The sequence below is a fragment of the Trichechus manatus genome, unplaced genomic scaffold (genome assembly GCF_000243295.1).
Source record: "Trichechus manatus latirostris isolate Lorelei unplaced genomic scaffold, TriManLat1.0 scaffold00019, whole genome shotgun sequence".
NCBI lineage: Eukaryota > Metazoa > Chordata > Mammalia > Sirenia > Trichechidae > Trichechus > Trichechus manatus.
In genome coordinates, this window is record NW_004443955.1 from 8,435,859 (window position 1) to 8,449,118 (window position 13,260).

At 42.6% G+C, this 13,260-nt stretch overlaps 1 protein-coding gene across 1 annotated transcript in view; it reads left to right on the top strand.

Annotated features, from left to right (window-relative positions):
* The window catches only part of OTUD7A (OTU deubiquitinase 7A), a 186,252-nt gene that overhangs the window by 153,196 nt on the left and 19,796 nt on the right, over positions 1–13,260 (top strand). The window contains 2 exon segments of the mRNA XM_023727856.1: positions 9,745–9,872; positions 12,547–12,696. Coding sequence (XP_023583624.1) covers positions 9,745–9,872; positions 12,547–12,696 — 278 coding nt within the window.

The window sequence follows — 13,260 nt, forward strand, 5'->3', positions numbered from 1 at the left end:
TGCCTGCCTCCCTGTGCACTCCATAGATCTGGCCTCTGAAGCCACCAGGACAAACATCCCTGGGGGTCAAATAGGGTTAGTCTGACCCCACTTCCAGTTGGCACTAAGGACTGCTGACTGAGGTTTTTGTGTACTAGGAAGCAGGATCCTTGAGTGGAGGCTGTACTTACAGCCAGCAATCTACCAGGTGGACTCTGACGGCAACAAGGCAGACCTCCATGGGGACCTGACCAGAACATGACACCCTCTACTCCACCTGGTACTTGTTGGTTGCCAGAGTGTTGCAAACTAATACAGAAGGGCCCCACAGTGGAGTCTGCTCCCATAGTCAGCACTCTACCTGCCTCCCTGTGCAACCCATAGCTGAGGCCTATGAAACCAACAGAACAGACCTACCTGGAAATCAGTTTGGGTCTGTCTGCTACACCTTACAGTCAGCACTGAGGACTGCTGACTGAGGCTGCTGTGTGCTAGGAAGCAGACATCTTGAGTGGAGGCTACACCCACAGCCAACATACTACGGGGCAGGCTCTGATAGCAACAAGGCATACCTCCCTGGGGGTCCATTTGGAGTGTGACAGCCCCTCCCCCAACCAGTAACTGTTGACCGCTGGGCTGATAAAAACTCTTAAAGAAGGTTACCGACAGTGGAATCAGGAGGTGTGTCACCTAAGTAGAGACTGCTCCCCCAACCATCAGAGGGCTACTGGGGCTCTGAATCTAACAACATAGATCTCTCAAAGAGGTCCTTCTGGGGAGTGCCAGCCCCTCCTTCTCCTGAAATAGAGGAAAGTCTGCCTGTACTTCCCCTGAATGCCAGCTCAGATATAAGTAGCCCCCCAGAGCAGGGAAGGAAGCCTTGGACATGCTGAAGGGCAACATCCACCATGATGGGGCTCACTGAGTGTGGATTTCTAACTAAAAATATGGTTGCTGAAACAGAAGGGAAGGTAGTAATACTAGAGAGAGAGGACTGTGCCCCCTAATGGACGGATTGATTAGTACATGATATCTTGCCTGACTGGCAATGCCTGCTGGTGGACAGATTGACCACAGCATGTTCTCTGGTGTGTTTGGGAGGGACTGAAAGTTGAAAACTGAGACCTGGAACTTTCAAATCCTAATAAAACCAGGGAGGGAGAAGGAGCTATCACAGAGAGGGAAAGGAAACGGCAAGTAAAAGCCAAAGGCTCTGTCTGCCTAAGAGTTTTTTGAAGAAAATAATGTGGACAAAAACACCAAATACTGGAGAAAACTGAGAAAGTTAGCAGCCTCAAAATTCCCATGCCCCAACAAAAAAAATCACAAGACACACAAAGAACAGAAAAACAATGGTCCATCCAAATGAACGGGACAAAAGGAGTGAAAGCACATCTAGGAATGACCAGATAATGAAAAAAATGGAAGAATATAATACAACTTTAAACATAAATAAAGAGCTAAGACAGAAAGCTAAAAGAAATAAAGAAAACAATGCAAGAACAAAATGAGGATCTAAAAAAAGAGATATTGCAACTGAAAGGGACAATAACTGAAATGAGAAACACAATAGAATGACTTAACAACAGAAGAAAGAATCAGTGAATTAGAAGATAAGATAGTTCAAATTACAGATGCTGAAGAACAATAAGAATGTGGGCTCAAGAAGGCTGAGCAAAGTTAAATGGAATTCTGGGACAACAAGAAGAGACCTAATATATGCATCATAGACGGAGATGAGAGAGAGAAAGGGACAGAAAGCATAATTGAAGAAATGACAGAAGATTTCCCCCAATCTAACAAAGGACATGAACCTGCAAATCCAAGAATCTCAAAGAACCCCCAAGCATGATAAACCCAAAGAGATCTACACCAAGACACATAATACTTAGGCTCTATAAAAAGTAAAGTTAAAGAGAGAATCTTTGAAAGCAGTGAGAGAGAAGCAGTCACATACAAAGGATCACAATAAGAATAAGTGCCAGTTTTTCCTCAGAAACATTGGAGGCCAGAAGGCAATGAAATGAAATATTTAAAGTGCTGAAAGAAAAAAACTGTCAACCAAGAATACTATACCCAGCAAAACCATCCTTCAAGAATGATGGTGAAATTAAAATGTTCCCAGACAAACAGAAGTTGAGAGAGTTCATATCAACCAGAGAGGCCCTACAGGGAGTTCTGCAGATGGAAGGGAAAAGACACTAGAAAGTAATTCAAAGCCATACAGAAAAGCAGATTTCCAATAAAAGAAAATGCATGGACAAGTTTTGAGGCTAGTAATAAGATACTTACACTTGATAATTCTAAATGTTTTGTCCTTCAGGTTTTTAAATAACAAATATATAAAAAGCAAAGATAAAATTATGTTACAGGGCACATGAAATATAGAGAAATAATTAGTGATAACAACAACAAAAAGGGAGGAGAGGAATGGTATAGAAATAGAATTTCTTGTATGTTACTGAAGTTAGGTTGGTACCAACTTACCTAGAATATTATAAATACAAGCTGTTAAATGTAATATTCATAGCAACCACTAAGAAAATATATTTTAAAAATACACAAAAGGAAAGGAGAAGAGAACCAAAAAGGCTCACTACAATAAACCAACAAAACACAAAAGCAAGCAGTATAAAGGACAAAGACAAAGAAGGCTTAAGACACACAAAAACATAACAAAATGGCAGAAGTAAGTCACTTCCTGTCAGTAATTACACTGAGTGTAAATTGCCTAAGTGCTCCAATCAAAAGGCAGAGAGTGGCAGAATGGATTGAAAAAAAAAAAAAACATGATCCTGCTATATGCTGTTTACAAGATAAACACCTGAAGCCCAAGGACACAAATAGGTTGAAAGTGAAAGGATGGAAAACAATAACCAAAAGAGAGCTAGGGTGGCAATCTTAATATCAGATAAAGTAGACTTTAAACAAAATCTGTTAGAAGAGATAAAGACATATTATATAGGGATAAAAGGGTCAATCCATCAAGAAGATTTAACAATCATAAATATATATGCACCCAACATCGGAGCACCTAAATATATAAAGCAAACACTGATAGAATTGAAGAGAGAAATAGTACTATAATAATAGTTGGAGACTTCAATACACCACTTTCAATATTAGACAGAACATCTAGAAAGAAGATCAAAAGGAAACAGAGGGTTTGGATAACACTATAAACCAACTAGACTTAACAGACATATATAAAAAACTCCACCCCAAAACAGCACAATATACATTCTACTCTAGTGCACAGGGATCATTCTCCAGGAGAGACCACTTGTTATCTCACAAAGCAAGTCTTGAAAAATTTTAAAATATTTAAATCATGCAAAGTGTTCTCTCTGACCACAATGGAGTGAAGCTAGAAATCAATAACAGAAAGAAAAAAAAAAAAAACCTGGAAAATACACAACATCTGTCAATTAAACAACATACTATTAAACTACCAATGGGTCAAGGAAGAAATAAAAAGAGAAATCACAAATTTCCCAGAGTAAAATGAAAATGAAAGCAAACATACCAAAACTTATGATGCAGCAAAGACAGTACTCAGAGGGAAACTTAAAGCAATAAATGCCTACAGGAAGAAAGAATGAAGACCCCAAATGAACAGCCTAACTCGACAACTACAGAAACTAGAAAGAGAAGAGAAAACTAAGCCTAAACCTCCCAGAAGAAAGGAAATAACTAAGATTAGAGCAGAAATAAATAAAATTGAAAACAGAAAAGCAATAGAGAGAATCAATAAAACCAGAAGTTGGTTCGTTGAAAAGGTCAATAAAATTAACAAATCTGTTTTAGACTGACAAAGATACGATGCAAATAACCAAAATAAAAAATGAAAGAGGGGACATTACAACTGATCTGATAGAAATAAAGAGAATTATGACATAATATTATGAACAACTGTATGGCAACAAACTGGATAACCTAGATGAAATGGACAAATTCTTAGAAGCACACAACCTTCCCAAACTGGCTCAAGAGGAAATAGAAAGTCTCAACAGACCCATAATAAGTGAAGAGATCAAATCAGTGATAAAAACCCTCAAAACAAAACAAAAAAGTGAAAAGACACTACTATTTAAACTCTTCCAAAACAGAGATAAGGAAAGAATATTCCCTAATTCATTCTATAAAGCAAACATAACCCTAATACCAAAACCAGACAAAGATACCACAAGAAAAGAAAACTACAGGCAATATCTTTTATGAATATAGATGCAAAAATCTTTAACAAAATACTAGCAAACAGAATCCAACAGCATATTAAAAGCGTTATATACCATGGCCAAGTGGGATTTATTCCAGGAATGCAGGGATGGTTCAACATTAGAAAATCAACTAACATAATACACCACGTCAATAGAACAAAGGAAAAAAGCACATGATCATCTCTATGAATGCAGAAAAAGCATTTGATAAAATCCAACACCTTTTCTTGATGAAAACTCTAAAGAAATAGAATAGAAGGGAAATTCTTCAACATGATTCGGGGCATACAGCCAACAGCCAACATTATACTTAATGGAGAAAGACTGATAGCTTTCCTCTTGAAATCAGAAACAAGATATGGTTGCCCACTCTCACTACTTCTATTCAATATTGTATTAAAAGTCCTAGCCAGAGCAGTAAGACAAGAAAAGGAAATAAAAGGTATCCAGATTTGAAAAGAAGTAAAATTATCTCTATCTGTGGATTATATGATCCTATACATAGAAAACCCCAGAGTCCACAAGAAAATTTCTCACCAGCAGTGAGAAATCTGAAAGGGAAATTAGGGAAACCATTCCATTTACAATAGCACCTAAGAGAATAAAATACCTGAGAATAAATCTAAAGACATATATGATGTAAACTACAAAACACTGCTGAAAGAGATTAAAGAAGACTTAAATATATGGAAAGATGTTCCAGGTTCATGGATTGGAAGACTTAATATTGTTAAGATGTCAGTAAGACCCAAAGCAATCTATAGATTCAATGCAATTCCAATAAAAATTCCAACGGCCTTCTTTTTTCAGAAGTAGAAAAACCAATCCTCAACTTTTATATGGAATGGCAAGAGCAATGTTAAAAGAGAAGAACAAAGCTGAAGGAGTCACACTTCCTGATTTTAAAACATACTATACAGCTGCAGTAATCAAAACAGCCTGATACTGGTATAATAGTTGACACATAGACCAGTGGAGTAGAACTGAGAGTCTAGAAATAAACCTACACACATCTATGGTCAACTGATTTTTTTATAAGGGTGCTAAATCCATTCAATGGGGGAAAGAAGACTCTCTTCAATAAATGGTGCTGGGAAAACTGAATTCCTACAGGAAGAAAAATGAAACAGGATCCATGCCTGTGATGGTTAAGATTGTGTGTCACCTTGGCTGGGCCATGATTCTCAGGTTTATATGTGATCATTCCCATGATTGAATATGCTGTAAGTAGCCAGTCAGATGAAAGGGAGTTTCCTTGAGGGTGTGGCCTGCATCTGACTATAAACAGACATTCTGGCTTTTTGCTCACTCTGGATCCTGCGGCTGCCTCCTGTCGTCTCACCTCCGGTTCTTGAGACTTGAGCTGTAAGCTTATCTGCTGAACTTGGTATTCATCGATCTTCACAGCCTGTGAGCAGAGCCCTGCTCTCTGACCTGCCGATCTTGGGTTTGCCAGCCCCTGTAGCTACATGAATCAGGAGAAGCCTTGCAGTCTTTCCTGCCAATCTTGGAATTCGTCAACCTTCACAGCCTGTGAGCAGGAGCCCGGCTCTCCGACCCACTGATTGTGGCCTCACCAGCTTCTGCAGCTGCATGACTTGGGAGAGGCCTCTACCCTGATCCACGGACTTGGGACGTTCTAGCCTCTACAATTGCGTGAGCTGTTTCCTTGATATAAATCTCTCTATATATATTTATACGCTTTACTGGTTATGCTTCTCTAGAGAACCCAGCCTAAGACAATGCCTCACACCATACACAAAAACAAATTCAAAATGGATTAAGAACCTAAATGTGAAGCTAAAACCATAAAATTCTTAGAAGAAAAAGCAGGAGCAATGCTGTCAGGGCTAGCTTTTAACAATGGATTATCTAACATAATAATAACAAAAGCACAAACAGCAAAAGACAAAATAAATAAATGGGACCTCATAAAAATTTAAAACTTCTGTTCATCAAAAGATTTTACCAAAAAAGTGAAAAGACAAGCTACCGACTGGGAGAATATCTTCAGAAACCATATATCTGACAAGAATCTAATTACCAAAATATATATAAAACTTCGACAACTTAACAACAAAAAGACAAATAACCAAATCATAAAATGAACAAAGGACTTCAAGAGGTATTTCACTAAAGAGGACATTCAAATGGCTACCAAACACATGAAAAGATGCTAAGTGTCATTAGCCATCAGAGAGATACAAATCAAAACCACAATGAGAAACCATTTCACTCCCACTAGGATGACTAAGATAAAAAACTGAAAATAACAAATGTTGGCGAGTATATAGGGAAATTGGAACCCTTATCCATTTTTGGTGGGAGTGCAAACCTGTACAACCATTGTGGAAAACAGTGTGGTGGTTCCTCAAAACACTAAAAACAGAACTACCATATGACCCAGCAATTCCACTCATAGGTATATACCCAAAAGACTTGAAAGCAGACACTCATAGACTTGTACAACAATGTTCATTGCAGCACTATTCACAATAGCCAAAAAGTGGAAGCAACCTAAATGCCCATCAGCAGATGAATGGATATACAAAATGCGGTACATGCATACAATGGAATGCTACTCAGCCAGTAGGAGAAATGAAGTCTTGATACGTGCTACAGTATGAATGGAGCTGGAAGACATTATGCTGAATTAAATAAGCGAATCACAAAAGGACAAATATTGTATGACCTCACTTATATAAAAAAACAAGAAAAGGCAAATGTATAGAGAACAAAGTTTACTAGTGGTTACCAGGGGTGGGAGGGAAGGGGAAAGGCAGGATTGATGGTGATGGAAATATTGAATTAAGGGTAGGTTTTCACAGCCGATTATTGTTAATTGCTGTCAATAAGTTGCACACTTGTAAAAAACTGAATTGGAAAAAGTTACGTTGTAGACATATTTACAACAATGACAAAAATTTTGAAAAAGAGCAGCTGCTGAGGCTGCTTATGAACAACCAAAATCCTCATGGGATTTTGTTTCTTGGTTTGGAGATTTAGGGTCACAGTTTCATGGAGCAACCCAGTTAATTGGCCTAATAACAGGTTTAGTGCTTCTGTTCTACATCCTAGTTCATTGTTGTGGTGAGATTTGATTATTTTGTGTGGCCTCTCTAGCCATGGTCTTGTAACTCCCACCCAGGTAATTAAGCAGGACTATGTGATAGGCTACTTGTGGCCCACCAAGAGGATTGGTCAGTTTTTCCTTAAAAGAGAGCCAATTCCAGAGCAGAGAGGAGGATCCTACCACCACCAAGGAAGAACAGCCAGGAGCAGAGAGCGCGCCCTTTGGACCCAGGATCCTTGTACTGAGAAGCTCCTGGAAGCAGGAGACCAAGAGAGAGCAAGCTATAACCCTGAAGACAGTGAGAAGCAGTGGCAGGAGAGACCCAGCAGCAGAGACCTGGCAGCAGGAGATGGCGCAGTGGGCTTCCCAGCCTACGGAGAGAGAAAACTGAGTGCCTTTGGGGAGAGGCCTAGGGCCAGGGAGAGGCATGCCTGTGCGAGCACAGTTGGGAGGAGGCTGTCCTAATGGAAGAACTGTATCCTGAGTGTTCCTAAGCCTGAATTGTAACTGTTACTTCCCTAATAAACTCCATAATCGTGAGTATGGTCTGTGAGTTCTGTGTGGCCATTACAATGAATTATCAAACCCAGCAGAGAAGTAGAGAGTGCTATGGGAGGGATGGTTGGTGTCAGAATTGCTAAAGATGGCAGAGACAGGAGGCATGTCTGACCCCCCACCTCATAGGAATCAGCCTTGAGCTGTTGATCTTGATTGTACTTCCCATGCTGTTTTTACAATTGTGTAGTGCCTGTGGTCTTAAAAGCTTACAAGCAGCTATCCGAGGTACAACATTTGGTCTTTATTTGCCTGGATCCACAGAAGAAGAAAAAGCATCAAGAACAGAAAGAGAATATGGAATGTGTGGCTAATTGCCTCCATAAACAACTGCCTCCTTTGCCATGAGACCAGAAGAACTGGATGGTGCCCACTACCTTTACCTAACATATTGATCAAAGATGCTATAGAAGAATCCTGATCAAAAGGGGCAAAATGCAGAACAGAATTTCAAATTCTCATGGACTCCAGACTTTCTGGAGCCATGAAGTTTGGATAAACTTCTGAAACTATTGCCCTGAGATAATCTGTAAACCTTAAATCCAAAATATCCCCTAAAGTCTTCTTAAAACCAAACAGTTTAGCTTAACTAGTAAAAAAAAAATATCTGCGTTGAACATTATGCTCTTTTAAGAACTATCTATATGGGATCACACTGACAACTGCAACTTGAAAGATTAGGTAGGAATCTTAGGGGGCAGTGAATATAATGGGGAAGGAACAATTCAGAAAAGGAAGGTGAAAACAGTTGCATAACTTGAAGAATGTAATCAGTGTCACTAAGTGGTACATGTAGAAACTGTTGAACTGGTGTATGTTTTGCTGTGTCTATTCTCAACAACAACAAAATAAGTAAAATTTAACAAAAGAAAAAATAGGTAGATAGTATAACAACAGCACAGAACTCTCAAGGTGATCATGATGCATTCCTAAGATTTGCAGCCTTTGTTCTAGAAATAATTTAAGCAGTTGGCTGGGAGCTGTATACGTGGAGCACTGTTTTCCAAGACCACACCACCTGCGCCTTCAACCAGGGCCACAACATGCTGGCTGTGGCCCCCACCTGCCCCAGTCCTACCAGACCTCCCTCATTTCATTCTGAACATCCACAGGGTTCTCATGAACCAGCTGAAGTGACATAGGGGTCTTGGCTGGGCACTGCTGCCTGGGCTGGACCCACAGATGCAGTTGTGAGCTCTGGCGCTCTTAATGTGCCCTTCCCTTTGGGCCAGCCCTATTGTTAAGGGACATCAAGGCCATGATCTTCTGCCCAAATATCTTAGAGCTTTTCACGACAGCAGTTCTTGGAGCCTCAGACATGAATGTGGCCCTGTGCTGGGAGGGCCCAAATAGCCTAGGTAGCATTCAGAGTCACTCTCTGCTGCCTGACTCTGAGGCTTGAGCCTTCTCAGCCCATGTCCTCTCCCATGGGGTGGAGTCTTTCCAGAGGCTTCTCAGATCTTTGTAGTAATGGACCCCACCAGCCTGTCAGCTGTGCCTGGGTGTACCTAGTCTCTGATGGGGGAGGCTCCAGCTCCAGATGCAGATGGAATGAACTGACAAGGAAGCTTCCATCCTTCCTTGCCAGCACCCCCAGAGACTAGCTGCCATGTTACCATCACTGTGGTAGGCTCCTCTGCCACCTGAGAGACCTCATCTTAGAGGTGGCCAGAAACCACCACCTTCAAGTTCATGTCTCCTTGGAATGCTCAGCCCCGGGTGGAGGGTGGGAAGCTGGGACTTGTGCATTTGCCAGTCAGTGGATGGCATGGGAGGTGGCCTCAGATAGCAGTGACTGCAGGGGACAAGGGAGCTAAGATCCCAAAGGGAAGGTCTCAGACCCTGTACAGAATATACTTTCTCCATCTTTCATTTTTATATAATTTGGTAACAGGCTTGCTTTGATTTTTTTCCTAGCATGGACAACTCGGAGGATCCTGTCTACGAGAGTCTAGAAGAGTTCCATGTTTTTGTCCTGGCCCATATATTAAGAAGACCAATCGTTGTTGTAGCAGATACAATGCTAAGAGACTCAGGTGGAGAAGGTAAGCTCCTGAGAGAAACGTGTTTTATTCATAGCCCAGAAAGCTTAGCATTCCAGTTAAAGAAGAGAGAGCATAACATAAGGATTGAGTTTCCAGAAGATCCCAGAGTGTTACTCTGCGAGGACAAAGATCATGTTATTTGTCATCATTTTTCCTCTACTTGATGTGTTTCTTTTTCCTCCCTCATAGCAGAAGAGATCACTCTTGGCATCCACCCTCTTATATAAACTAAAGGTGGCTGTCTTAGTCAGGTTCTTTAGAGAAACAGAACCAGTGAGATACATATATAGAAACAGAGAGATTTACTTCAAGGATTGGCTCACATGATTGTGGGAGGCTGGCAAGTCCAAGATCCACAGGTCAAGCAAGAGAAAGAGTGCAGAGTGAAGTGAGAGTTTCTCCCAAAATATCTATTTATAGTCTAGGGGCAGAACACACCCTAGGGAAACTCCCTTTTCAACTGACTGTTTTAATTACATTAAATTTCATTATGGATGGTGATTGCATTACATTAGAAAACATTATGGAACAGCAGCTAGACTAGTGCTTGGCCAAACCACCGGGAACCATAGCCTAGCCAACTTGACACATAAAATTAACCATCACAGTGGCAATGAGGAATCTGGCCATGTTGGGATGGGACTAAACCCAGAGGCCCCACCTCTACCCCACCCTCATCTGCATGCCCACAGCATGACTAACAGGCCAACAGCACCCCCTCCGATAGACACTAGTGCTCAGCCCAGTGCTGCTCGCTACTCCAGTCCCCATCCCACCCCCTCTGCAGGCTACACATGTTTTAAAGAGTATCTTGGAAGACAAAAAGCATGAAATCACTTGGCAAGGTTGTGGTAGAAACAGGTAAACAAGGAGCCAAGGACAGAAGGGCTATCTACCCTCTGCCCAAGAGCCCACTGCTGTGCATGGTGGCCCTTTCATGCGTATTCTCTTGTCCACCCTCACCTCCCAGAGTAAAACGTGCCCTTTCCATCCAGGGAGGCTAAGTAATGCACCCAAGTTACATGGGTGAGTTCATGGAGGACCCCATTCAATCCCAGCACAGGGGCATCCCCTCAGGTGCTTCCTCCACTTCAGCCCATGGCTCCCTGAGGCCCTGGGGCTGGAGAGCTGCAGGGCCAGCACCCTCTCTGGACAGGAGAGTAAAAGGGGAGTGGCCAGAGGGGGTAGACCACGAGGACGGGGCCGCTTCTGCAATGAGTGAAGTTCCCTGGGTCACCCCAGTCCCTCTGCCCCAACACCCCTGTACACCACAGCCCCTCATAGGTGTTTTCATTTTCTCTTCATTTCCATCACCAGCACTAACCATGTTTCCTTTGATGCCGTGTCTCCCCTTTTGTCTTTAGAAGACATCGTCATAAGGAGGTCCCCTTGACAGTGAACACCAGATAAGGAGTGACAAGTGACTCACCCCAGCCCAGTAATCGCCAGTGAACTGGCTTTAAATCTGTGCCTTCACAAAAGTCGGGGCCTTCCAGGCCATTTTACAAGTGAGGATGCACTGTCCATGTTCAATCCACAACTGCCAGAGAGAGTCTTAAGTGGCATGATGATCAGGGTAGGGAAGGAGCTGGCATATGTCTGTCCTACCCGACACTGCCTTCTCCTGTGTCTCATTTCCTCTCTGACCTAGAACTTGGCAGCTAAAGCTCTCTGGTTAGTTCCTTCAGAATCAAGAGGAGAGGCTCTAAGATACAGAGCAAAGAAGCTCTCAAGAAGCATAGATGCTGTTTTGTTAAAAAAAAAAAAAAAAATTTTTTTTTTTGGTGAATGAGGAGAGGAAGGAGTAAATTTAGAAAAACGTGTTTCCAGGCAGATACCAGCGCATCTGGATGACCTTCGGTCTCTGTGCTGTCCGGCCCACCTCTCCTCTGTTCACCTGCATGAGTCTCCTGGCAGCATCCTGTCCCCAGGTGTCCTAGTTTTCAAGTGCTGCTGTAACAGAAATACCACAAGTATATTTAAAAGAAGAAACAACAGAAATTTATTGTCTCACAGTTCAGGAAACAAGAAGTCTAAATTCAGGACTCCAGCTCTAGGAGAGGTCCTTCTCTGACTATTTTAGCTTCTAGTAGCTGCACTGTCCTCAGCGTTCCCGGACTGTGGAGGCATCTGCCCTGTGTGTCCATCTGTCTTCACACCATATTTCCCCCTTCATGCATCTGTGTGTCTCTCCTGCCCTTTTCAAATCTCAGAAGTGATTAGATTTGGGACCCACCCTCCACTAGTAATAGCCTCATTAACATAACAAAAGAAAACCCCTTATTTCCAAACAGGATCACATCCACAAGTACAGGGGCCAGGAGTTCAGTACATATTTTGGGGCAACACAATTTAGTCCACACCACCAGGCCTGCAGGGTCGGGGTCAGATAGGCATGGCCCCTCTGAGCCTGAGCATCTCCGTCTGTCCGCAAGCCAACAGCACCGGCTCTTACTGCTGAGTTTAATGAACTCCTGTGTGGGTACAGAGTGCCCACAGGAGCTCCTCTCTGCTGGGGTGTTGGTTGGCTGTCTTCCCTCCCTGCTCTGCTCCTGGCTGTGGCGGCAGCCTTTCTGGGCTCACCTCACCCCTGAGGGTGAAAGATGAACTGGCTGGTCCCTCCCAGCTCCAGCCCTCCTGCTGCTACCACCTTTGTCCTTGTTTGTGCCCTCAGCTTTCGCCCCAATCCCATTCGGAGGGATTTACCTGCCCTTGGAGGTCCCTCCCAACAGATGCCACTGCTCGCCCCTGGTTCTAGCCTACGATCAAGCTCACTTCTCTGCCCTCGTGTCCATGGAGCAGAGAGATCAGCAAAGAGAACAAGGTAGGCCCTGTACCAGGCGGGTGGGGGGGACAGGCAGGGGCGGGGGCAGTGCCATTTGAAGGGCTCTGGTCAGGCAGCCCTGGTGGCGCAGTGGTGAAGAGATCAGCTGCCAACCAAAAGGTCAGCAGTTTGAATCCACGAGCCACTCTTCGGAAACTCTATGGGACAGTTCTGCTCTGGCCTATAGGATAGCGATGAGATGGTATTGACTCACGGCAATGGGTTTTTTTTTACTGGGTGGTCGGGCAGGGGGAACACAGTGGAGGCCGAGATGTGGGGCGTGCACTTAGAAGCATGCATGTGCACACTCAGCAGCAATTGTTTCTGCCCAAACTGCCACGTGCCCATATGAATGTTCTCATGAAAATAATGTTAAAGACAACGCTTAATTTAAAATACTAAGAAAACTAATAATTCCACCATCCTTAAATAGCTTTTATTGCTTCCCTTTCCATGTACACATAGTTCATACAATGTAATTAGTCTTAGATGTAAATTTAAAAAAAAAAAAAAAAAGCCCCTCTTTTTTTATAGATTTCTATAGGGTCGCTATGAGTTGGAATT